Consider the following 26,914-nt stretch of genomic DNA (forward strand, 5'->3'; position numbering starts at 1 on the left):
GATACATCCTAGAGGCACATGCATACACTACACACTAAACAGGGTCTGGATACACCCTAGAGGCACATGCATACACTACACACTTAACAGGGTCTGGATACACCCTAGAGGCACACAGACACTACACATTGTCTGGATATGTGTTACAGGTACACACACTACATGGTCTGGATACACCCTAGAGGCACATGCATACACTACACACTAAACAGGGTCTGGATACACCCTAGAGGCACATCCATACACTACACACTAAACAGGGTCTGGATACACCCTAGAGGCACATGCATACACTACATGGTCTGGATACATCCTAGAGGCACATGCATACACTACACACTAAACAGGGTCTGGATACACCCTAGAGGCACATGCATACACTACACACTGAACAGGGTCTGGATACGCCCTAGAGGCACATGCATACACTACACACTAAACAGGGTCTGGATACACCCTAGAGGCACATGCATACACTACACACTAAAAGGGTCTGGATACACCCTAGAGGCACATGCATACACTACATGGTCTGGATACATCCTAGAGGCACATGCATACACTACACACTTAACAGGGTCTGGATACACCCTAGAGGCACATGCATACACTACACACTTAACAGGGTCTGGATACACCCTAGAGGCACATGCATACACTACATGGTCTGGATACATCCTAGAGGCACATGCATACACTACACACTTAACAGGGTCTGGATACACCCTAGAGGCACACAGACACTAAACATTGTCTGGATATGTGTTACAGTTATACAAACTACATGGTCTGGATACATCCTAGAGGCACATGCATACACTACACACTAAACAGGGTCTGGATACACCCTAGAGGCACATGCATACACTACACACTAAACAGGGTCTGGATACACCCTAGAGGCACATGCATACACTACATGGTCTGGATATACCCTAGAGGCACACAGACAATACACACTAAACAGGGTCTGGATACATCCTAGAGGCACATGCATACACTACACACTAAACAGGGTCTGGATACATCCTAGAGGCACATGCATACACTATACACTAAACAGGGTCTGGATACATCCTAGAGGCACATGCATACACTACATGGTCTGGATATACCCTAGAGGCACATGCATACACTACACACTAAACAGGGTCTGGATACATCCTAGAGGCACATGCATACACTACACACTAAACAGGGTCTGGATATACCCTAGAGGCACATGCATACACTACACACTAAACAGGGTCTGGATACACCCTAGAGGCACATGCATACACTACACACTAAACAGGGTCTGGATACACCCTAGAGGCACATGCATACACTACATGGTCTGGATATACCCTAGAGGCACACAGACAATACACACTAAACAGGGTCTGGATACATCCTAGAGGCACATGCATACACTACACACTAAACAGGGTCTGGATACACCCTAGAGGCACATGCATACACTACACACTAAACAGGGTCTGGATACATCCTAGAGGCACATGCATACACTACATGGTCTGGATATACCCTAGAGGCACACAGACAATACACACTAAACAGGGTCTGGATACATCCTAGAGGCACATGCATACACTACACACTAAACAGGGTCTGGATACATCCTAGAGGCACATGCATACACTACATGGTCTGGATATACCCTAGAGGCACACTGACAATACACACTAAACAGGGTCTGGATACATCCTAGAGGCACATGCATACACTACATGGTCTGGATATACCCTAGAGGCACACAGACAATACACACTAAACAGGGTCTGGATACATCCTAGAGGCACATGCATACACTACACACTAAACAGGGTCTGGATACATCCTAGAGGCACATGCATACACTACATGGTCTGGATACACCCTAGAGGCACACAGACAATACACACTAAACAGGGTCTGGATACACCCTAGAGGCACATGCATACACTACACACTAAACAGGGTCTGGATATACCCTAGAGGCACATGCATACACTACACACTAAACAGGGTCTGGATACACCCTAGAGGCACATGCATACACTACACACTAAACAGGGTCTGGATACATCCTAGAGGCACATGCATACACTACATGGTCTGGATATACCCTAGAGGCACACAGACAATACACACTAAACAGGGTCTGGATACATCCTAGAGGCACATGCATACACTACACACTAAACAGGGTCTGGATATACCCTAGAGGCACACAGACAATACACACTAAACAGGGTCTGGATACATCCTAGAGGCACATGCATACACTACATGGTCTGGATATACCCTAGAGGCACACAGACAATACACACTAAACAGGGTCTGGATACATCCTAGAGGCACATGCATACACTACATGGTCTGGATACACCCTAGAGGCACACAGACAATACACACTAAACAGGGTTTGGATACATCCTAGAGGCACATGCATACACTACACACTAAACAGGGTCTAGATATACCCTAGAGGCACACAGACAATACACACTAAACAGGGTCTGGATACATCCTAGAGGCACATGCATACACTACATGGTCTGGATATACCCTAGAGGCACACAGACAATACACACTAAACAGGGTCTGGATACATCCTAGAGGCACATGCATACACTACACACTAAACAGGGTCTGGATATACCCTAGAGGCACACAGACAATACACACTAAACAGGGTCTGGATACATCCTAGAGGCACATGCATACACTACATGGTCTGGATATACCCTAGAGGCACACAGACAATACACACTTAACAGGGTCTGGATACATCCTAGAGGCACATGCATACACTACACACTAAACAGGGTCTGGATATACCCTAGAGGCACACAGACAATACACACTAAACAGGGTCTGGATACATCCTAGAGGCACATGCATACACTACATGGTCTGGATATACCCTAGAGGCACACAGACAATACACACTAAACAGGGTCTGGATACATCCTAGAGGCACATGCATACACTACACACTAAACAGGGTCTGGATATACCCTAGAGGCACACAGACAATACACACTAAACAGGGTCTGGATACATCCTAGAGGCACATGCATACACTACATGGTCTGGATATACCCTAGAGGCACACAGACAATACACACTTAACAGGGTCTGGATACATCCTAGAGGCACATGCATACACTACATGGTCTGGATATACCCTAGAGGCACACAGACAATACACACTTAACAGGGTCTGGATACACCCTAGAGGCACATGCATACACTACATGGTCTGGATATACCCTAGAGGCACACATACACTACACACTAAACAGGGTCTGGATACATCCTAGAGGCACATGCATACACTACATGGTCTGGATACATCCTAGAGGCACACAGACAATACACACTAAACAGGGTCTGGATACATCCTAGAGGCACATGCATACACTACATGGTCTGGATACATCCTAGAGGCACACAGACAATACACACTAAACAGGGTCTGGATACATCCTAGAGGCACATGCATACACTACACACTAAACAGGGTCTGGATATACCCTAGAGGCACACATACACTACACACTAAACAGGGTCTGGATACATCCTAGAGGCACATGCATACACTACATGGTCTGGATACATCCTAGAGGCACACAGACAATACACACTAAACAGGGTCTGGATACATCCTAGAGGCACATGCATACACTACATGGTCTGGATACATCCTAGAGGCACACAGACAATACACACTAAACAGGGTCTGGATACATCCTAGAGGCACATGCATACAATACACACTAAACAGGGTCTGGATACATCCTAGAGGCACATGCATACACTACACACTAAACAGGGTCTGGATACATCCTAGAGGCACATGCATACACTACACACTTAACAGGGTCTGGATATACCCTAGAGGCACACAGACAATACACACTAAACAGGGTCTGGATACATCCTAGAGGCACATGCATACACTACACACTTAACAGGGTCTGGATATACCCTAGAGGCACACAGACAATACACACTAAACAGGGTCTGGATACATCCTAGAGGCACATGCATACACTACACACTAAACAGGGTCTGGATATACCCTAGAGGCACACAGACAATACACACTAAACAGGGTCTGGATACATCCTAGAGGCACATGCATACACTACATGGTCTGGATATACCCTAGAGGCACATGCATACACTACACACTTAACAGGGTCTGGATATACCCTAGAGGCACACAGACAATACACACTAAACAGGGTCTGGATACACCCTAGAGGCACATGCATACACTACATGGTCTGGATATACCCTAGAGGCACACAGACAATACACACTAAACAGGGTCTGGATACATCCTAGAGGCACATGCATACACTACACACTTAACAGGGTCTGGATATACCCTAGAGGCACACAGACAATACACACTAAACAGGGTCTGGATACACGTTTCAGGTACACACACTACAGTACATGGTCTGGATACACCATAATTGCTTTGTAAAACAGTGCCCTGGAAAACAGTTAGAGGGAACTCAAGTCTAGTACATAGTGTTCAACTGACAACTAGGTTACAGAAATAATTACCTTAGCTAATGTTTCCAGCTTGTCTTCAAACTTCCTGACTTTTGACAATAATGAATCCAGTTCACCTCGCTTGTTGGTCATCTCCTTCTGCATCTTGTCGGCATACCTCACAGCTGGGGAGTATAACTCAGACTTTACACCACCAGTGATCATTATAACAGCAACATTAACCTCCACAACACACCAGTTACCATGGGTACAGCAATACACACCATTACGACACCAGTTATCCTGGTTACAGCAGTATACACATCAAAATGTTTCCTTTGTTACAGCAACACATACCTCTACAACATGTTTCCTTGGTTACAGACACACATACCTCTACAACATGTTTCCTTGGTTACAGCAACACATACCTCTACAACATGGTTCCTTGGTTACAGCAACACATACCTCTACAACATGTTTCCTTGGTTACAGCAACACATACCTCTACAACATGTTTCCTTGGTTACAGACACACATACCTCTACAACATGTTTCCTTAGTTACAGTAACACATACCTCTACAACATGTTTCCTTAGTTACAGTAACACATACCTCTACAAGATGTTTCCTTGGTTACAGGGATACATAGCTCTACAACATGTTTCCTTAGTTACAGCAACAGCAACACATACCTCTAAAACATGTTTCCTTGGATACAGACACACATAGCTCTACAACATGTTTCCTTGGTTACAGCAACACATACCTCTACAACATGGTTCCTTGGTTACAGACACACATACCTCTACAACATGTTTCCTTAGTTACAGTAACACATACCTCTACAAGATGTTTCCTTGGTTACAGACATACATAGCTCTACAACATGTTTCCTTGGTTACAGCAACAGCAACACATACCTCTACAACATGTTTCCTTGGTTACAGCAACACATACCTCCACGACATGTTTCCTTGGTTACAGACACACATACCTCCACGACATGTTTCCTTGGATACAGACACACATAGCTCTACAACATGTTTCCTTGGTTACAGCAACACATACCTCTACAACATGGTTCCTTGGTTACAGACACACATACCTCTACAACATGTTTCCTTAGTTGCAGTAACACATACCTCTACAAGATGTTTCCTTGGTTACAGACATACATAGCTCTACAACATGTTTCCTTAGTTACAGCAACAGCAACACATACCTCTACAACATGTTTCCTTGGTTACAGACACACATACCTCTACAACATGTTTCCTTGGTTACAGCAACAGCAACACATACCTCTACAATATGTTTCCTTGGTTACAGACACACATACCTCTACAACATGTTTCCTTGGTTACAGCAACAGCAACACATACCTCCACGACATGTTTCCTTGGTTACAGACACACATACCTCTACAACATGTTTCCTTGGTTACAGACACACATACCTCTACAACATGTTTCCTTAGTTACAGCAACACATACCTCTACAACATGTTTCCTTGGTTACAGACACACATACCTCTACAACATGTTTCCTTGGTTACAGCAAAAGCAACACATACCTCTACAATATGTTTCCTTGGTTACAGACACACATACCTCTACAACATGTTTCCTTAGTTACAGCAACACATACCTCTACAACATGTTTCCTTGGTTACAGACACACATACCTCTACGACATGTTTCCTTGGTTACAGCAACAGCAACACATACCTCTACAACATGTTTCCTTGGTTACAGCAACACATACGTCCACGACATGTTTCCTTGGTTACAGCAACACATACCTCCATGACATGTTTCCTTGGTTACAGCAACACATACCTCTACAACATGTTTCCTTGGTTACAGACACAGATACCTCTACAACATGGTTCCTTGGTTACAGACACACATAGCTCTACAACATGTTTCCTTGGTTACAGACACACATACCTCTACGACATGTTTCCTTGGTTACAGACACACATACCTCTACAACATGTTTCCTTGGTTACAGACACACACACGTCTAAAACATTTTCTCTGGTGCCTGGAAAATACACCTCAACCCTACAATTGTGTGGCGAAACCTGAAGTTATTCCTACAATTCATCACTACTGATGACATAATAGGGGGATATTTCAGCGACCTCATCAGGGTCATGGACTCCCCAGGACACAAATCTTCCGTCTGGGTCGGGATGGCCCCAGGATCTAACCAATTAGGCAACCGAGTCAGGCCCCATTCTGCATGCTAATTTGACGTAATAAATGTCTATTTTGACATTTCGATGTGATGGTGATGATGCACAAATCAGTATATTGATGTACTCATCATGTTTATGATGGTTATTATGATGATTATGAGAATATCAGTATCAGCTGCACCCACCTTTATTGTCGACCGAGTCCTTGCTTCTCAGAGTCTTCTGGGCTAACTTCACGTCATGTTCTGCACCTATAACAAGTTACATGTGACAATTAATACTCTTTATACTGGTAGTCACCAACAAATGGTCTTGTGTTGCGCCTGTAGTTTCAAGTTTGTATGTGGCCTCATGGCCTGCAGTAAATTTATGTCTTGACCTTTTTGCCACAATATACTTTAATTTTTCAAACAAGTGCCTGAACTTCAGGCCCTGAAGAGCTTAGTCTATGCGTCCTGATGGCAGCCTGGCATTGTTTTATATCTCAAATACTGGCACAAGTGTTTCGGCAAACATAACCTAATAGAAATTCTACCCACCTGCCATGAGTTGAGATTTTCCTACACAGTGGGGAACTTGCTACATCCACATGATAAACACAGCCCTCAAAATTCATACTAGTCCACTGGCCCAAGATTACGAAACTGTGCTGAGCACAAGTGAAAATCCAACAACGGCTGTCCTCATTGACTACCAGCACTTGAGGATATACTCCTGACCCATTACTCAATGCTTCAGTTTGGCTTCAAATTGGAACTTAACCAAACTGTAATTATAATAAAGTAAACATTGCCGCCTCCTGCAAGCAGGCCTCACTACAACCTTACACTTTCCAAATAGTCTTTTGTGCTCGTCTTTAATAAATACACTTCTAAGGCTGAAAAGATGGTCAACACAATACTAAGCATCTATAGCACATTCAATACCTTTTAACTTGGATTGCAGTTTACTTATTTCCTTCTCATAACTTGACCTCAGTTTCGACAGCTCCTTCTTAATCATGTCTTTAGTCTGAGTTATATTGGCAACCTCCAGCCGGCTGTCCTTCAGCTCCTTGAACAGGTTGTCCTTCTCCTGATGCATAATGTCCATCTCCTGCACCTTGAGAGCCAAGTCCTCCGTCAGCCTCATCCTCTCCTCCTCCAAATCTCGAACACGTTTTTCCCTCAACCGCAATTTCTTCCCCAAGCTGTCCTGCCCCGTCCTCAATTCATCAACTGCCGCCGACTTTTCATTTAACAAATATATAATCCTCTCTTTCTCCTCACGAATATTTTCACTAGTCTTAGAATTGGCTTCCACAAGCTGAGATATGTTGTCTGACTGCTGCTTCAGAGCCAAAACATTTCTCTCCTTCTCGTCCACTTGCATTAAAAGTTTCTCTTTGGTAGCCTTCAGCTGTGAAAGCTCCTCATTCTTCTGTTCAAGGAGGCTGAAATAGTAGTCTTTTTCTTTTGACACTCGCTCAACATCTCCCTTCCGATCACTGACTAGTTCAGACAGATGCCTCTTTTCACTCATGGCAGCCTCGAGCTGGATGCGAGCAGACTCTAGTTTCTCGGTGAGTTCCTTCACCTGCTCCTTGAAGTTGGCCATCTCGGACTTGGCCACCTCAAGTTCCACAGTGACCTTGCTGCACTTCTCTGTCTGACTGGTCAGCTGGGCCATCAGGCTCCGGATGTGGTCATTGCTGCGATCTCGTTCAGTCTTCTCCGCAGTTGATACCTTGAGGATTGTCACAAAAAGAACATCCAGATCAGAATTATTTTGCTTGTGTGATGTTTAAAGCCACATTACCTCAACTGTATGACTGCAGTCTGTAAATAATTGAGTGTTGACCAAACAATCCAGTGATTGACACACGATGATATGCATCAATCAAGTCAAGACGCCTGGAAACCTGTTATTCGCCTCTTACGACAAGCATGAGTAGTTGAAGACGAACCCTAATCCAGATCTTCACGGGGTAGGCCTCATAACACTGGTCACTTAATTGTATCAATATATTGTATCTGTAGGAATACAACCATCTTGGTATTAATTGTATAGATACCTAATTTTACTAAGTGACCAATGTTTTAAGACCTACATACTTATTTTGAGTGGGGACAAGCAGGTAGCCTATAGGTCAAAACTTGCATGTCGCACCCAAGACCTACAGGGGTACAATCTGTCCCCTGCCACCATTTTGAGTGGAGTAAGTCTTGGATTAAGTGTGTCATGCTACACAGACAACTGGCTTACAAACCATCTAAAGTACCCTTTGATTAACATGCCACACGCATGTAACACAATCATCTGATCCGCAGTTTAGTTGGCACTATGCCAAGAAGGGGATGTTCTGGCCCTGATCCAGATGTAAGCAGATCTCACCCGGTCCTGCAGCTGTGTGGAACACTCCTGCTTGACCACGTCCAGCATCTTCTCCAGCCTGTCCACGTCCTGCTGCCTGCCGGTCAGCGAGTTCTCCGTCAGTAGCAGCTTGCTCCTCAGCTCCTCCTCACGCTCCAGCTGCTTCTTGATGCGGACACGCTCCATCTCCAGCTCTGCCTCCAGCCTCGACACACACCCCTGCCGGCACACACTTCTTATAAATACATTTATATACATACAAACACACATACGGTCCGTCTCCAGCTCCGTCTAAAGGCTCAACACGCACCCCTGCCGGGACACACTTCTTATATATATATATATATATATATATATATATATATATACATGCACACACACGCACGCACACGCACACGCACGCACACGCACACACACACACACCAGGGGTCCGGAAACCGTCATATGCGCCGGACATGTCCGATTGGGAATCTCAAATGTCCGGTTTAAAATATTGCTTACCGGACATTTAAATTTTTCTGTCCTGACATTTTAAAAAGTATTGTCCGGACATTCTTAAATTTTGACCGGACATGATCAACAGTTAGGACTGAGCAGTTTCTGTCTGCAGTTGTAACACAATGAAGATTATCTACACTGACAAGCTTTGTTTGTTTTGATTGCTGTAAATACATCGTACCTACAATGATAGTCCAATCGGTCAATCACTGTAATAGGCAATAAACTGAGTTGACACTGATTAATCGAGGATTAATTACTGAGAACATCTTGTTAATTTGAGTAAAATGTGTTTACAACTGTACATAAATACCTTGCATCATCGATGTACCTCATTATCCTCACAATGCTACGATACGTAACCTCAGACAAGAAGCGAAAGCGTGACGACAGCCAGTCGACCGATGCAGATCAGTCGAGCGGATCTGCCAAACCCTCAAAGTCTGAATGATCATTTTGTAAGTCGTGGCTAACGACTTTCACTTGGTTGACATACTATGAGGCTTTGCAGATTTTATTGTTTTCAGTAGCTAGTCGTATATTGAATCTTGATTGACCGCCATTTTGCTTTCTGTGACGATCGATATCAAATTTTTTTATGGTCAATAATTAAGTACAGATGAAAAAGTATTCAAATAACTATTGCTATCAACGATAGTTTAGGATTTATAATTATATTATCTGTCTTGTTTTTAAATAATCTTTAAATTAAAAAAACCCTTTTCCCGTGAGGTCACGTGATAACCAAATATGGGATAATAGTCTCGATCCAAATGTTACAATGCGTACACTTGAGCAGACTCATGAATATTAATTAGACCGTTCACAACGTTGACAGATCGTTATTATAACAGAAACAAACGTATGTTTTCCATATATATCTAAAATGATATTATTTGTTATTAATTGTCCGGTGAATTAAACAATTTAAATTGAAACAATTCATAATTCATCATATTATGAATACGTAACAACTTGTAATTTGTGTGTAAAAAGTCGTACTAAAACACGCTGTTTGAAGGGGGCGTGGCATAAATGTAAATGTCCGATTGGGATTTTAAATTTTCCGGACCCCTGACACACACACTTCTAATAAATACATATGTACACGCACACACACACACACACACACTCCGTCTCGAGACTCGACACACACCCTTGCCACCACACACTTCTTATAAATATATATATACACACACACACACTCCATCTCCAGCCTCGACACACAGGCCTGTTGCCAAACACTTCTTATAAATACATATAGACACGCACACACACACACACACGCTCCGTCTCCAGCCTTGACACACAGCCCTGCCGCCACACACTTCTTATAAATATATATATACACACACACACACTCCATCTCCAGCCTCGACACACAGGCCTGTTGCCACACACTTCTTATAAATACATATATACACACACACACTCCATCTCCAGCCTCGACACACAGCCCTGCTGCCACACACTTCTTATAAATATATATATACACACACACACACTCCGTCTCCAGCCTCGACACACAGGCCTGTTGCCACACACTTCTTATAAATACATATATACACACACACACTCCATCTCCAGCCTCGACACACAGCCCTGCCGCCACACACTTCTTATAAATATATATCAACACACACACACACACTCCATCTCCAGCCTCGACACACAGGCCTGTTGCCACACACTTCTTATAAATACATATAGACACACACACACACTCCATCTCCAGCCTCGACACACAGCCCTGCCGCCACACACTTCTTATAAATATATATATACACACACACACTCCATCTCCAGCCTCGACAAACAGGCCTGTTGCCACACACTTCTTATAAATACATATATACACACACACACTCCATCTCCAGCCTCGACACACAGCCCTGCTGCCACACACTTCTTATAAATATATATATACACACACACACGCTCCGTCTCCAGCCTCGACACACAGGCCTGCTGCCACACACTTCTTATAAATACATATAGACACGCACACACAGACACACACGCTCCGTCTCCAGCCTCGACACACAGGCCTGCTGCCATACACTTCTTATAAATACATATAGACACGCACACACAGACACACACGCTCCGTCTCCAGCCTCGACACACAGGCCTGCTGCCACACACTTCTTATAAATATATATATACACACACACACACTCCGTCTCCAGCCTCGACACACAGGCCTGTTGCCACACACTTCTTATAAATACATATATACACACACACACTCCATCTCCAGCCTCGACACACAGCCCTGCCGCCACACACTTCTTATAAATACATATATACACACACACACTCCATCTCCAGCCTCGACACACAGGCCTGTTGCCACACACTTCTTATAAATATATATATACACACACACACGCTCCGTCTCCAGCCTCGACACACAGCCCTGCTGCCACACACTTCTTATAAATATATATATACACACACACACACTCCGTCTCCAGCCTCGACACACAGGCCTGTTGCCACACACTTCTTATAAATACATATATACACACACACACTCCATCTCCAGCCTCGACACACAGCCCTGCTGCCACACACTTCTTATAAATATATATATACACACACACACACTCCGTCTCCAGCCTCGACACACAGGCCTGTTGCCACACACTTCTTATAAATACATATATACACACACACACTCCATCTCCAGCCTCGACACACAGCCCTGCCGCCACACACTTCTTATAAATATATATCAACACACACACACACACTCCATCTCCAGCCTCGACACACAGGCCTGTTGCCACACACTTCTTATAAATACATATAGACACACACACACACTCCATCTCCAGCCTCGACACACAGCCCTGCCGCCACACACTTCTTATAAATATATATATACACACACACACTCCATCTCCAGCCTCGACAAACAGGCCTGTTGCCACACACTTCTTATAAATACATATATACACACACACACTCCATCTCCAGCCTCGACACACAGCCCTGCCGCCACACACTTCTTATAAATATATATCAACACACACACACACACTCCATCTCCAGCCTCGACACACAGGCCTGTTGCCACACACTTCTTATAAATACATATAGACACACACACACACTCCATCTCCAGCCTCGACACACAGCCCTGCCGCCACACACTTCTTATAAATATATATATACACACACACACTCCATCTCCAGCCTCGACACACAGGCCTGTTGCCACACACTTCTTATAAATATATATATATACACACACACACTCCATCTCCAGCCTCGACACACAGGCCTGTTGCCACACACTTCTTATAAATATATATATACACACACACACACTCCATCTCCAGCCTCGACACACAGGCCTGTTGCCACACACTTCTTATAAATATATATATACACACACACACGCTCCGTCTCCAGCCTCGACACACAGCCCTGCTGCCACACACTTCTTATAAATATATATATACACACACACACGCTCCGTCTCCAGCCTCGACACACAGGCCTGCTGCCACACACTTCTTATAAATACATATAGACACGCACACACAGACACACACGCTCCGTCTCCAGCCTCGACACACAGGCCTGTTGCCACACACTTCTTATAAATACATATAGACACGCACACACAGACACAAACGCTCCGTCTCCAGCCTCGACACACAGGCCTGCTGCCACACACTTCTTATAAATACATATAGACACGCACACACAGACACACACGCTCCGTCTCCAGCCTCGACACACAGGCCTGTTGCCACACACTTCTTATAAATACATATAGACACGCACACACAGACACACACGCTCCGTCTCCAGCCTCGACACACAGGCCTGCTGCCACACACTTCTTATAAATACATATAGACACGCACACACAGACACACACACTCCATCTCCAGCCTCGACACACAGCCCTGCTGCCACACACTTCTTATAAATACATATATACACACACACACTCCGTCTCCAGCCTCGACACACAGGCCTGTTGCCACACACTTCTTATAAATACATATATACACACACACACTCCATCTCCAGCATCGACACACAGCCCTGCTGCCACACACTTCTTATAAATATATATATACACACACACACACTCCGTCTCCAGCCTCGACACACAGGCCTGTTGCCACACACTTCTTATAAATACATATATACACACACACACTCCATCTCCAGCCTCGACACACAGCCCTGCCGCCACACACTTCTTATAAATATATATCAACACACACACACACACTCCATCTCCAGCCTCGACACACAGTCCTGTTGCCACACACTTCTTATAAATACATATAGACACACACACACACTCCATCTCCAGCCTCGACACACAGCCCTGCCGCCACACACTTCTTATAAATATATATATATATACACACACACACTCCATCTCCAGCCTCGACACACAGGCCTGTTGCCACACACTTCTTATAAATATATATATACACACACACACACTCCATCTCCAGCCTCGACACACAGGCCTGTTGCCACACACTTCTTATAAATATATATATACACACACGCTCCGTCTCCAGCCTCGACACACAGCCCTGCTGCCACACACTTCTTATAAATATATATATACACACACACACACTCCGTCTCCAGCCTCGACACACAGGCCTGCTGCCACACACTTCTTATAAATACATATAGACACGCACACACAGACACACACGCTCCGTCTCCAGCCTCGACACACAGGCCTGTTGCCACACACTTCTTATAAATACATATAGACACGCACACACAGACACACACGCTCCGTCTCCAGCCTCGACACACAGGCCTGCTGCCACACACTTCTTATAAATACATATAGACACGCACACACAGACACACACGCTCCGTCTCCAGCCTCGACACACAGGCCTGCTGCCACACACTTCTTATAAATACATATAGACACGCACACACAGACACACACGCTCCGTCTCCAGCCTCGACACACAGGCCTGCTGCCACACACTTCTTATAAATACATATAGACACGCACACACAGACACACACGCTCCGTCTCCAGCCTCGACACACAGGCCTGTTGCCACACACTTCTTATAAATACATATAGACACGCACACACAGACACACACGCTCCGTCTCCAGCCTCGACACACAGGCCTGCTGCCACACACTTCTTATAAATACATATAGACACGCACACACAGACACACACGCTCCGTCTCCAGCCTCGACACACAGGCCTGCTGCCACACACTTCTTATAAATACATATAGACACGCACACACAGACACACACGCTCTGTCTCCAGCCTCGACACACAGGCCTGCTGCCACACACTTCTTATAAATACATATAGACACGCACACACAGACACACACGCTCCGTCTCCAGCCTCGACACACAGGCCTGCTGCCACACACTTCTTATAAATACATATAGACACGCACACACAGACACACACGCTCCGTCTCCAGCCTCGACACACAGGCCTGCTGCCACACACTTCTTATAAATACATATAGACACGCACACACAGACACACACGCTCCGTCTCCAGCCTCGACACACAGGCCTGCTGCCATACACTTCTTATAAATACATATAGACACGCACACACAGACACACACGCTCCGTCTCCAGCCTCGACACACAGGCCTGCTGCCACACACTTCTTATAAATACATATAGACACGCACACACAGACACACACACTCCATCTCCAGCCTCGACACACAGCCCTGCTGCCACACACTTCTTATAAATATATATATACACACACACACTCCATCTCCAGCCTCGACACACAGGCCTGTTGCCACACACTTCTTATAAATACATATAGACACGCACACACAGACACACACGCTCCGTCTCCAGCCTCGACACACAGGCCTGTTGCCACACACTTCTTATAAATACATATAGACACGCACACACAGACACACACGCTCCGTCTCCAGCCTCGACACACAGGCCTGTTGCCACACACTTCTTATAAATATATATATACACACACACACACTCCATCTCCAGCCTCGACACACAGCCCTGCTGCCACACACTTCTTATAAATATATATATACACACACACACTCCATCTCCAGCCTCGACACACAGGCCTGTTGCCACACACTTCTTATAAATATATATATACACACACACACACTCCATCTCCAGCCTCGACACACAGCCCTGCTGCCACACACTTCTTATAAATATATATATACACACACACACTCCATCTCCAGCCTCGACACACAGGCCTGTTGCCACACACTTCTTATAAATACATATAGACACGCACACACAGACACACACGCTCCATCTCCAGCCTCGACACACAGGCCTGTTGCCACACACTTCTTATAAATATATATATACACACACACACACTCCATCTCCAGCCTCGACACACAGGCCTGTTGCCACACACTTCTTATAAATATATATATACATACACACACACACAGACACACACACGCTCCGTCTCCAGCTCTGCCTCCAGCCTCAACACACAGCCCTGCTGCCACACACTTCTTATAAAATACATATAGACACGCACACACAGACACACACGCTCCGTCTCCAGCCTCGACACACAGCCCTTCCGCCACACACTTCTAATAAGCTGCATTTCTTCATAACCATCCCTAATCCACACATTACTTGTTTTAAGAATATCAATATGCAGCAACATTCAATTGTAAGTCAGTGACGCTATAGTCTAGAAATGCTTCTGCAACAACCCCATTGATTGAAATATGCGACATATCATATAATGGGAATAACTTAAGACATATACCAAAAAAGATGCATCTTCATGTCTGACTCTATGATTCTTGGTGCACAGTTTCACTATCGGAACTTGATTGACTGAGATACCATTGAGCAGTGATTACGCAAGCACACCAGCAGACATTTTCAATCCAATGCAATATAAAAAAAAGTCAAATGCACAATATGGCAATACACGTTTCTCAAAGCAAAATTAATGAATCATTGTATATGGCACCAATTTTTTAAACTTCTATATCTATCGATTTCTTATTCATTTCTGTAAAAGTTAAATAAATTTTGGAACAAAATCTGGAAAAAAACCCACTAAACATGATGTAAATCTTGACAAACTGATAAGTATTTCACTTGACTGGAACCACATCCGCTCACCTACCAGATGAGGAGCGTCATCACATACAGGTTCCCCTTTCAACATTTCAACATTGGCCGCCTCTGTGGTCTAGTAGTAGAGTGTCCGCCCAGAGAGCAGAAGGTCCAGGGTTCCATCCCCAGCCGCGTCATACCAAAAGACGTTAAAAGATGGTACTTGTGTTGCTACCATGTCTGGCACTCGACATTAAGGGGCTAAAACAAGGACTGGTCGGCTCGGAGTTAGTATACTGTGTCTGAGAGGGGTATTCATGTTACACTGCGGCATGGTATCTCAGTGAGCTAGCATTGTAGATCGGCATCAGTCTGGACAAGTTGCTATTTAAGTGCAATATTCTCGGACGCGACGTTAAGCCCATTTCACCTTTCAGCATTGGGTCATTCCACTTAGAAGACGGCAGTCGCATTAAGCATCAAAGCTCAGCAGTCCTGGTCATAACCCATCAGTAAGGGAATCCCTTGCTTCTAAAATGCTACCCTCTCAACCATGGTACACCTGCATAAGATAGTCTAGGAATAACTCACTACCTGGAAGTCGTGTATATGCGTTTCCATGGCACCACATTTCCTGCCGGTCTCCTCTCGGTCAGCTCTCATCACACTGAGGTCTCTCTGCACTTTGTCCAGGCTGTGCTCCAGGGCGTCTCTCTGGCAGGACACAGGTTACCATGGTTACATGTCTGATCCTGTGTCTTTGTTTAAACTGTACATGTATCAACTGAAATACCTACTATTATACCTATTATTATTCCTAGTATGTTGTCATGTAAAGAGTACTATAAACATGATAAAATGAATTCCTGACAAAATTCCTTCATAATGTAAACTGTTCTGCTTGAACTAAAACTCCTTCTGCTTCTGAGTACCCTTGCACTGTTGCTGATTTGAGGAATAATTAATTAAAACTATTTATTTGAAAGCACATCAGACTAAATTGAACTAAACAAATTGCATGCGATTCCATGTCATTTGATTAGCTAACCAAGCTGCTTACGCTTCCAGAAACCAAAAAGAAATTAAGCCACGCCCACCAGTGGACTTCTGTTTCCTGATAATAGTGTGAGTGAGTGAGTGAGTGAGTGAGTATGGTTTTACGCCGCATTTAGCAATATTCCAGCAATATCACGGCGGGGGACACCAGAAATGGGCTTCACACATTGTACCCAAGTCAGGAATCGAACCGGGGTCTTCGGCGTGACAAGCGAACGCTTTAACCACTAGGCTACCCGACCGCCCCTGATAATAGTGTGGCCGAGGCTTGTGTTGCATCAATGAATATTGTACTTAATTGTTGGTATGTTTGTTTGTTTGTTTGTTTGTTGTTTAACCCTGCACTCGCAATATTCCAGCTGTATGACGTCGGTCCATAAATAATCAAATCTGGACCAGACAATCCAGTGATTGACATCACGACCATCGATCTATGCAATTGGGATATGATGACATGCATCAACTAAGACAGCGAGCCTGACCACCAAATCCTGTTGGTCATACATAATTGCTTTTTACAGCAGGCATGGGTTGCTGAAGACTTATCTACCCCGGATCTTCATGGGTCTGCTCTGAAAGGTATCACTGATTTCCTATTGCTGTCTACAGTGGTTTTATGTGTAATTGATTAAAGAGAGAAGTAAGTATTGTTAACTTATTCATTGATAAGAATTAAATCCAATATATATTTGCGTTTATGGAGGTAAAAACATAACAATGGTGAGGACATTTCTTACTTATCTACCTCCATAAACGCAAAAATATATTGAGATCAATTCTTAAATCAATGTTGACTTGACCAGAGATGGTTAAACTGAAACACTGGAAACTGTGTACGTCAGACTCAATACTGGACCAAGTGCATGGTCCCACTAAGACAATGTTAACTTATCATAAAGTACATTCTGCCTAATGTGGAATTCCTTTAAAAATACAGTACTGAAATTCTGGGACAAAGGGTCAGTTTATCATGCCTTGGTTCAGTGGATACCTAGCTCTGATGACAATAAACACAGGTCTAAGTACTAATTGGAAACACGTATTAATACAGTAATTCTCATTATGGACAAAACACCAGCAACTTGGTCCACAAGCTATACCATGTACAATGCTATAGTTTCAACAGCATCAACATAAACAGATAATGATGATCAGTTACTTCACAGCTGACTTGGATCAAAACTAGAAACAGCTGTAAGACAAATCTATTCAGTACAAATTTATGATCTCCTCAAGTATTGCTCAGAGTTACCTCCTTTAAACCATAAACGACTTCACACACAGTTTACTGAGCCTGAGAAGTGGAGGATGTTGGTTTTGAGAAGATGTTACCATGAAATCTGCACGTTTGGAAGAAACAGGAGTAAAATATGAAGTTGCTGTGGACAGTTACCCTCTCCTGCCACTTGCTCCGGTCATCAGACTGGTCCTCCTTCAGCCGCTGTACCTTGGTCTCGAGGTCCGTGATGAGGTCGTCCTTCAGCTTCATCTGCTGGTCATACTGGCTCCTGAAGGACACACAAACATCCAGCCATCGCATCACTTGCTTCATAGCAGTGTCAGTATCTACTCTGAAACTTTGCACTCATTGTAATAAAGTGTTGCATATCCATAGAGCTGTCTCCTTTGTTCACCATACCAGCCACTTGAAGAAGTCATCTAGCCATCTGATGCTAATATCTCGCCATCAGACACAAACATCTGGTCATCAAATATCTTGCTATCAGACACAAATATCTTGTCATCAGACATAAACATAGGTCTCTGAGAAGACTGACAAGACTTACTGAAGTACTTGGAGCTGGTTCTGCAGGGATGCGGCCTGTTTGCGGGCGTTGGTGGCTCTCTCATTGGCGGCCTCAAGCTGCAGCTCATGCTCTGATGTCATCTGGGCCACTCTGACAGAAAACAGCCTATGTTTAGGTAACACAAGGATATCAATCCTCCAGGATTTTACCTTGACTTACAAAAGTGGGGACCCCAATAATTTATTTTGAGAGTTCCTGCAGGCAACGTGAGGGTCCTGTAAAGTAATGAAATGGTGTAGTGTACTGTATGTTTTGATAATTACTTTAGAATGAATTAATAATAATGTGGACAGTGGTCATGATTGATGGATGAAATGACAGACGCCCATAACTGCCCTTGATGAGCAGCAGGTACAATGAATATTACTGTGCATCCTTTGGTCGTCACTTAAAACCCTGCTCCTCACTCGAAAAAAACAAGGGAACAGTTCAAAATGACCTAAACATGGCAATATTTAGTTACCTTTTTAAAGCATCTTCTGATTCTCTTTGCAAACTGACAAAAAAAGAAAAAAATACATGCATTTGTGATTTGTGTAGTTTTCGAACATCAATACCAGCACCTGATTCAAACCTGACATGTTACGGATCTGGTGTAAAAGAATATCTTTTAATTTTGATACAATGTTCTTTATCACCTTATATAGGATTCGATGTTGATTGTCATTTAATGCTGCACTTAGCAATATTCCAGCTGTTAGGTGGCGCATGTAAAATAATCAAATCTGGACTCGACACCGTGATTGATATTGAGAGCAACGATGCACACGATTGGGGAAAGACGATATGCCATCAACCAAGACATCGAGGGTGATCACCCGATCCATTTGGTCACCTCTAAAGGCCACCTAGGGTTGCTAGGAACCTATTCTATCACAGAACCAAGATCTGAGCTCTCCCATTACGGACCTTTCATCTGACCAATCAGAGCGTCGCTAAACAGTCCGAATGTGTTTTCTAAACATGCATTGAACCTTGAAAAGGTTAACACGGGGTATTCTGAACGACATTTACAGGGTTTGCAACTGATTACCTAAGACATCAACATCTATCTCTTGCTTCAGTGAGACCAAACTTCGAAACGGAAGAGACTCTCCATTGCCAGTAAGTTCTACCATACATGCACGGACATTCAAAGCATAGCCTGGTTGGATGTCACCAGTTTGTGTGCCATATGAATGCCGTAACGCTAAAAAATACTGTTTTCTGATTGGCAAATGTTGACTTCTTCAAGTTAGTGACGTGACCTGTAATGGGATAGATGCCCTCCGATCTTTGTTTGGCAGTAACGACAGCTAAGATCTGATATTAATGAGATTGAGACCAGATTACCGATGTGGTAGTTTATGTATGATCATTGTTAAAATGTGGTTTAACATTCAAGATTACTGCACTTACATAGCGACGTGCATGCACGGGAGTGTGCACATGTGTGGCTGCTTGTACTAGTCCATACTGATGCCGATTTATAGTGCTAGCCCACTGAGATATGACAGTTTAACATGAATACCCCACTCAGACCCAGTGCACTGACTTAGCCAACCAGTCCTTGTTTTAGCCCCTTAATGCCGAGCACCAACACGAAGTGCCATCTTCTAACATCTTTTGGTATGACAAGGCCGGGGACCGAACCCCAACCTTCCGCTCTCCAGGCAGATGCTCTCCAGGCAGACGCTCTACCACCAGACCACGGAGGCGGTCTTGTGCAATACATGCAACATAAGATATTTTTAAGAGGAAAGGAATCATGTATACTAATCCTGACTCATACTAATTGCTTAGGTAGTAGAAACCTCTTGTGCTGTATCAGACGGGTTTGTCATGTGGTTCGTGTGCACCTGCGTGTGACGGGTGCATTTGGATGAGATGTTTTCTGTTATCCGAGAACACAGCACAGGAAGTTTCCACTACCTATCAGGAATAAGAAGAGGTAAACAGTTCGTATGAGTCAGGGTTAGGTGACAGTTATACATTACTTTATACATGGACACTTACTTCTCATGATAGTCTTTGGCAAGAGTTTGTACTTTCTGGGAAGACACTGACTGAGCTCTATCCAGGTCCTGCTGGAGCTGCAACACAGATATACAACAGTTACCCAGGGTGTAACACATCCCCTGCATAACATGGATATACAACAGTTAACCAGGGTGTAACACATCCCCTGCATAACACGGATATACAACAGTTACCCAGGGTGTAACACATCCCCTGCATAACATGGATATACAACAGTTACCCAGGGTGTAACACATCCCCTGCATAACACAGATATACAACAGTTACCCAGGGTGTAACACAGCACCAGTACAACACAGATATACAACAGTTACCCAGGGTGTAACACATCCCCTGCATAACACAGATATACAACAGTTACCCAGGGTGTAACACATCCCCTGCATAACACAGATATACAACAGTTAACCAGGGTGTAACACATCCCCTGCATAACATGGATATACAACAGTTACCCAGGGTGTAACACATCCCCTGCATAACACAGATATACAACAGTTACCCAGGGTGTAAGACAGCACCTGCATAACACAGATATACAACAGTTACCCAGGGTGTAACACATCCCCTGCATAACATGGATATACAACAGTTACCCAGGGTGTAACACATCCCCTGCATAACACAGATATACAACAGTTAACCAGGGTGTAACACAGCACCAGCACAACACAGATATACAACAGTTACCCAGGGTGTAACACATCCCCTGCATAACATGGATATACAACAGTTAACCAGGGTGTAACACATCCCCTGCATAACACGGATATAAAACAGTTAACCAGGGTGTAACACATCCCCTGCATAACATGGATATACAACAGTTAACCAGGGTGTAACACAGCACCAGCACAACACAGATATACAACAGTTAACTAGGGTGTAACACAGAACCAGCACAACACAGATATACAACAGTTAACCAGGGTGTAATGCAGCACCTGCACAACACGGATATACAACAGTTACCCAGGGTGTAATGCAGCACCTGCACATCACAGATATACAACAGTTAACCAGGGTGTAATGCAGCACCTGCACATCACAGATATACAACAGTTAACCAGGGTGTAACACAGCACAAGCACAACACGGACATACAACAGTTAACCGGGGTGTAATGCAGCACCTGCACATCACAGATATACAACAGTTAACCAGGGTGTAACACAGCACAAGCACAACACGGATATACAACAGTTAACCAGGGTGTAATGCAGCACCTGCACAACACAGATATACAACAGTTAACCAGGGAGTATTGCAGCACCTGCACAACACAGATATACAACAGTTAACCAGGGTGTAACACAGCACCTGCACAACACAGATATACAACAGTTAACCAGGGTGTAACACAGCACCTGCACAACACGGATATACAACAGTTAACCAGGGTGTAATGCAGCACCTGCACATCACAGATATACAACAGTTAACCAGGGTGTAACACAGCACAAGCACAACACGGATATACAACAGTTAACCAGGGTGTAATGCAGCACCTGCACAACACAGCTATACAACAGTTAACCAGGGAGTATTGCAGCACCTGCACAACACAGATATACAACAGTTAACCAGGGTGTAACACAGCACCTGCACAACACAGATATACAACAGTTAACCAGGGTGTAACACAGCACCTGCACAACACGGATATACAACAGTTAACCAGGGTGTAATGCAGCACCTGCACATCACAGATATACAACAGTTAACCAGGGTGTAACACAGCACAAGCACAACACGGATATACAACAGTTAACCAGGGTGTAATGCAGCACCTGCACAACACAGATATACAACAGTTAACCAGGGTGTAACACAGCACCTGCACAACACAGATATACAACAGTTAACCAGGGTGTAATGCAGCACCTGCACAACACGGATATACAACAGTTAACCAGGGTGTAACACAGCACCTGCACAACACAGATATACAACAGTTAACCAGGGAGTATTGCAGCACCTGCACAACACAGATATACAACAGTTAACCAGGGTGTAACACAGCACCTGCACAACACAGATATACAACAGTTAACCAGGGTGTAACACAGCACCTGCACAACACGGATATACAACAGTTAACCAGGGTGTAATGCAGCACCTGCACATCACAGATATACAACAGTTAACCAGGGTGTAACACAGCACAAGCACAACACGGATATACAACAGTTAACCAGGGTGTAATGCAGCACCTGCACAACACAGATATACAACAGTTAACCAGGGATTATTGCAGCACCTGCACAACACAGATATACAACAGTTAACCAGGGTGTAACACAGCACCTGCACAACACAGATATACAACAGTTAACCAGGGTGTAACACAGCACCTGCACAACACGGATATACAACAGTTAACCAGGGTGTAATGCAGCACCTGCACAACACAGATATACAACAGTTAACCAGGGTGTAACACAGCACCTGCACAACACGGATATACAACAGTTAACCAGGGTGTAATGCAGCACCTGCACAACACAGATATACAACAGTTAACCAGGGAGTAACACAGCACCTGCACAACACGGATATACAACAGTTAACCAGGGTGTAACACAGCACCTGCACAACACAGATATACAACAGTTAACCAGGGTGTAACACAGCACCTGCACAACACAGATATACACCAGTTAACCAGGGTGTAATGCAGCACCTGCACATCACAGATATACAACAGTTAACCAGGGTGTAACACAGCACCTGCACAACACAGATATACAACAGTTAACCAGGGTGTAATGCAGCACCTGCACAACACAGATATACAACAGTTAGCCAGGGTGTAACACAGCAACACAGCACCTGCACAACACGGATATACAACAGTTAACCAGGGTGTAATGCAGCACCTGCACAACACAGATATACAACAGTTAACCAGGGAGTAACACAGCACCTGCACAACACGGATATACAACAGTTAACCAGGGTGTAATGCAGCACCTGCACAACACAGATATACAACAGTTAACCAGGGTGTAACACAGCACCTGCACAACACGGATATACAACAGTTAACCAGGGTGTAATGCAGCACCTGCACAACACAGATATACAACAGTTAACCAGGGAGTAACACAGCACCTGCACAACACGGATATACAACAGTTAACCAGGGTGTAATGCAGCACCTGCACAACACAGATATACAACAGTTAACCAGGGTGTTACACAGCACCTGCACATCACAGATATACAACAGTTAACCAGGGTGTAACACAGCACCTGCACAACACAGATATACAACAGTTAACCAGGGTGTAACACAGCACCTGCACAACACAGATATACAACAGTTAACCAGGGTGTAACACAGCAACACAGCACCTGCACAACACGGATATACAACAGTTAACCAGGGTGTAATGCAGCACCTGCACAACACAGATATACAACAGTTAACCAGGGAGTAACACAGCACCTGCACAACACGGATATACAACAGTTAACCAGGGTGTAATGCAGCACCTGCACAACACAGATATACAACAGTTAACCAGGGTGTAACACAGCACCTGCACAACACGGATATACAACAGTTAACCAGGGTGTAATGCAGCACCTGCACAACACAGATATACAACAGTTAACCAGGGAGTAACACAGCACCTGCACAACACAGATATACAACAGTTAACCAGGGTGTAATGCAGCACCTGCACAACACAGATATACAACAGTTAACCAGGGTGTAACACAGCACCTGCACAACACGGATATACAACAGTTAACCAGGGTGTAATGCAGCACCTGCACAACACAGATATACAACAGTTAACCAGGGTGTAATGCAGCACCTGCACAACACAGATATACAACAGTTAACCAGGGTGTAATGCAGCACCTGCACAACACAGATATACACCAGTTAACCAGGGTGTAATGCAGCACCTGCACAACACAGATATACAACAGTTAACCAGGGTGTAATGCAGCACCTGCACAACACGGATATACAACAGTTAACCAGGGTGTAACACAGCACCTGCACAACACAGATATACACCAGTTAACCAGGGTGTAATGCAGCACCTGCACAATCGCGGATATAGAACAGTTAACCAGGATGTAACACAGCACCTGCATAACACGGATATACAACAGTTAACCAGGGTGTAATGCAGCACCTGCACAATCGAGGATATACAACAGTTAACCAGGATGTAACACAGCACCTGCACAACATGGATATACAACAGTAACCAGGGAGTACTGCAGCACCAGCACAATACGTATATACAACAGTTAACCAGACATACAACACTTAGCAGGGTAAGGCAAATAAAGCACCCATACCTCAGTAACATATCAGTGGACAGTAGTGTCCCATACCTCAATAACCTTGCTCCGTTTTGTATCCAGCTCCGTATCCAGGTCCTGCAGACATCTCTCCAGGGTGTGGATCAACATGGCCGGGCCCTGGCTGGACACGAAGTTGGACTCAAAGAACGGCTTGCCCCGACACTTCTCCCTCTCAGCCAGTAGTGTCTGGATCTGAGTGATGGCAGTGTCGGCGATGTTGCTGGTGTGGGTGACAGCCTCCAGCTTCTTCTTGGCATCCGAGAGGGAGGCCTCCTGCTGCTTGTTGCGTTCATGCTGTTGCTGGAGAGAGGACTTGAGCTTGGCGATGACACCCTCTTGGCTCGCTGCCTCCTTCTGTCTGCAAGCACAGACCAAACTTCCACAACACAAGCCACATTTGTTGCATGCTGCAAAATGTTTATGTGTGTGGGTGTGTGTGGATGTGAGTTGGTGGGTGTGGGTTTTTGTGTTCCAGTCATAAGACAGCTGTCAGTAATTAGTCTTCACTATTTTGAGCAACGATTCCTGCCATCAGGTTAACATTCCTTCCATCAGGTTAACATGACACACCATCAACCAAGTCACGGAGCCTGACCATTTGATCGCCTCTTATGACCAGCAGTGACTACACTACAAGTGACATTTGTTACATGCTGAAAACTAACGGGAATACAAGTTGTGACAAATACTTCTCATTGTTAGATATTACCATATTTTCTAGAGTATAGTGCGCACCCAAGTATAATGCGCATCACCCTCTAGGGGATTCAGTATTTTGGCAAAACAATTTGGAGCATATTATGCGTAGAAAAGAATTACACCGCACCCTTTCAGTGAATTCAGGTAAAGGTACGGGTGATAAGAAACTTGGTCAGTACAAATTTGAAATTTGAGATATAAAATCACCAGACATGTTAATTTACGTTTAAATTATTTAACATGCATTATTTAACATGCAGAGAATAAGGTTACCGGTACCTTGTGTATTTTCTCGTAAACTAAGCTGGAAACAGTAATCAGCTGTACACACATTTTGTTGGAATCTCCCGGTAATTCGGT

General features: G+C 44.3%; 1 protein-coding gene across 3 annotated transcripts in view; it reads right to left on the bottom strand.

Annotated features, from left to right (window-relative positions):
- LOC124151360 (coiled-coil domain-containing protein 158-like) overlaps window positions 1-26,914 on the bottom strand; it is a 58,602-nt gene that overhangs the window by 19,042 nt on the left and 12,646 nt on the right. For 2 of the 3 annotated variants that reach the window (XM_048384725.1, XM_048384723.1), the window contains exons 7-16: window positions 25,886-26,213; window positions 21,500-21,576; window positions 19,968-20,000; window positions 19,484-19,594; window positions 19,090-19,204; window positions 17,232-17,354; window positions 9,075-9,272; window positions 7,628-8,426; window positions 6,887-6,952; window positions 4,567-4,679 (exon numbers count right to left, since the gene is read on the bottom strand). In XM_048384725.1, coding sequence (XP_048240682.1) covers window positions 4,567-4,679; window positions 6,887-6,952; window positions 7,628-8,426; window positions 9,075-9,272; window positions 17,232-17,354; window positions 19,090-19,204; window positions 19,484-19,594; window positions 19,968-20,000; window positions 21,500-21,576; window positions 25,886-26,213 — 1,963 coding nt within the window. The remainder of the gene's footprint in view (window positions 1-4,566; window positions 4,680-6,886; window positions 6,953-7,627; window positions 8,427-9,074; window positions 9,273-17,231; window positions 17,355-19,089; window positions 19,205-19,483; window positions 19,595-19,967; window positions 20,001-21,499; window positions 21,577-25,885; window positions 26,214-26,914) is intronic. The other variant, XM_048384724.1, reaches the window with a different exon arrangement.

Source organism: Haliotis rufescens, unplaced genomic scaffold, assembly GCF_023055435.1.
Source record: "Haliotis rufescens isolate VD_foot unplaced genomic scaffold, xgHalRufe1.0.p SCAF_50, whole genome shotgun sequence".
Taxonomy (NCBI): domain Eukaryota; kingdom Metazoa; phylum Mollusca; class Gastropoda; order Lepetellida; family Haliotidae; genus Haliotis; species Haliotis rufescens.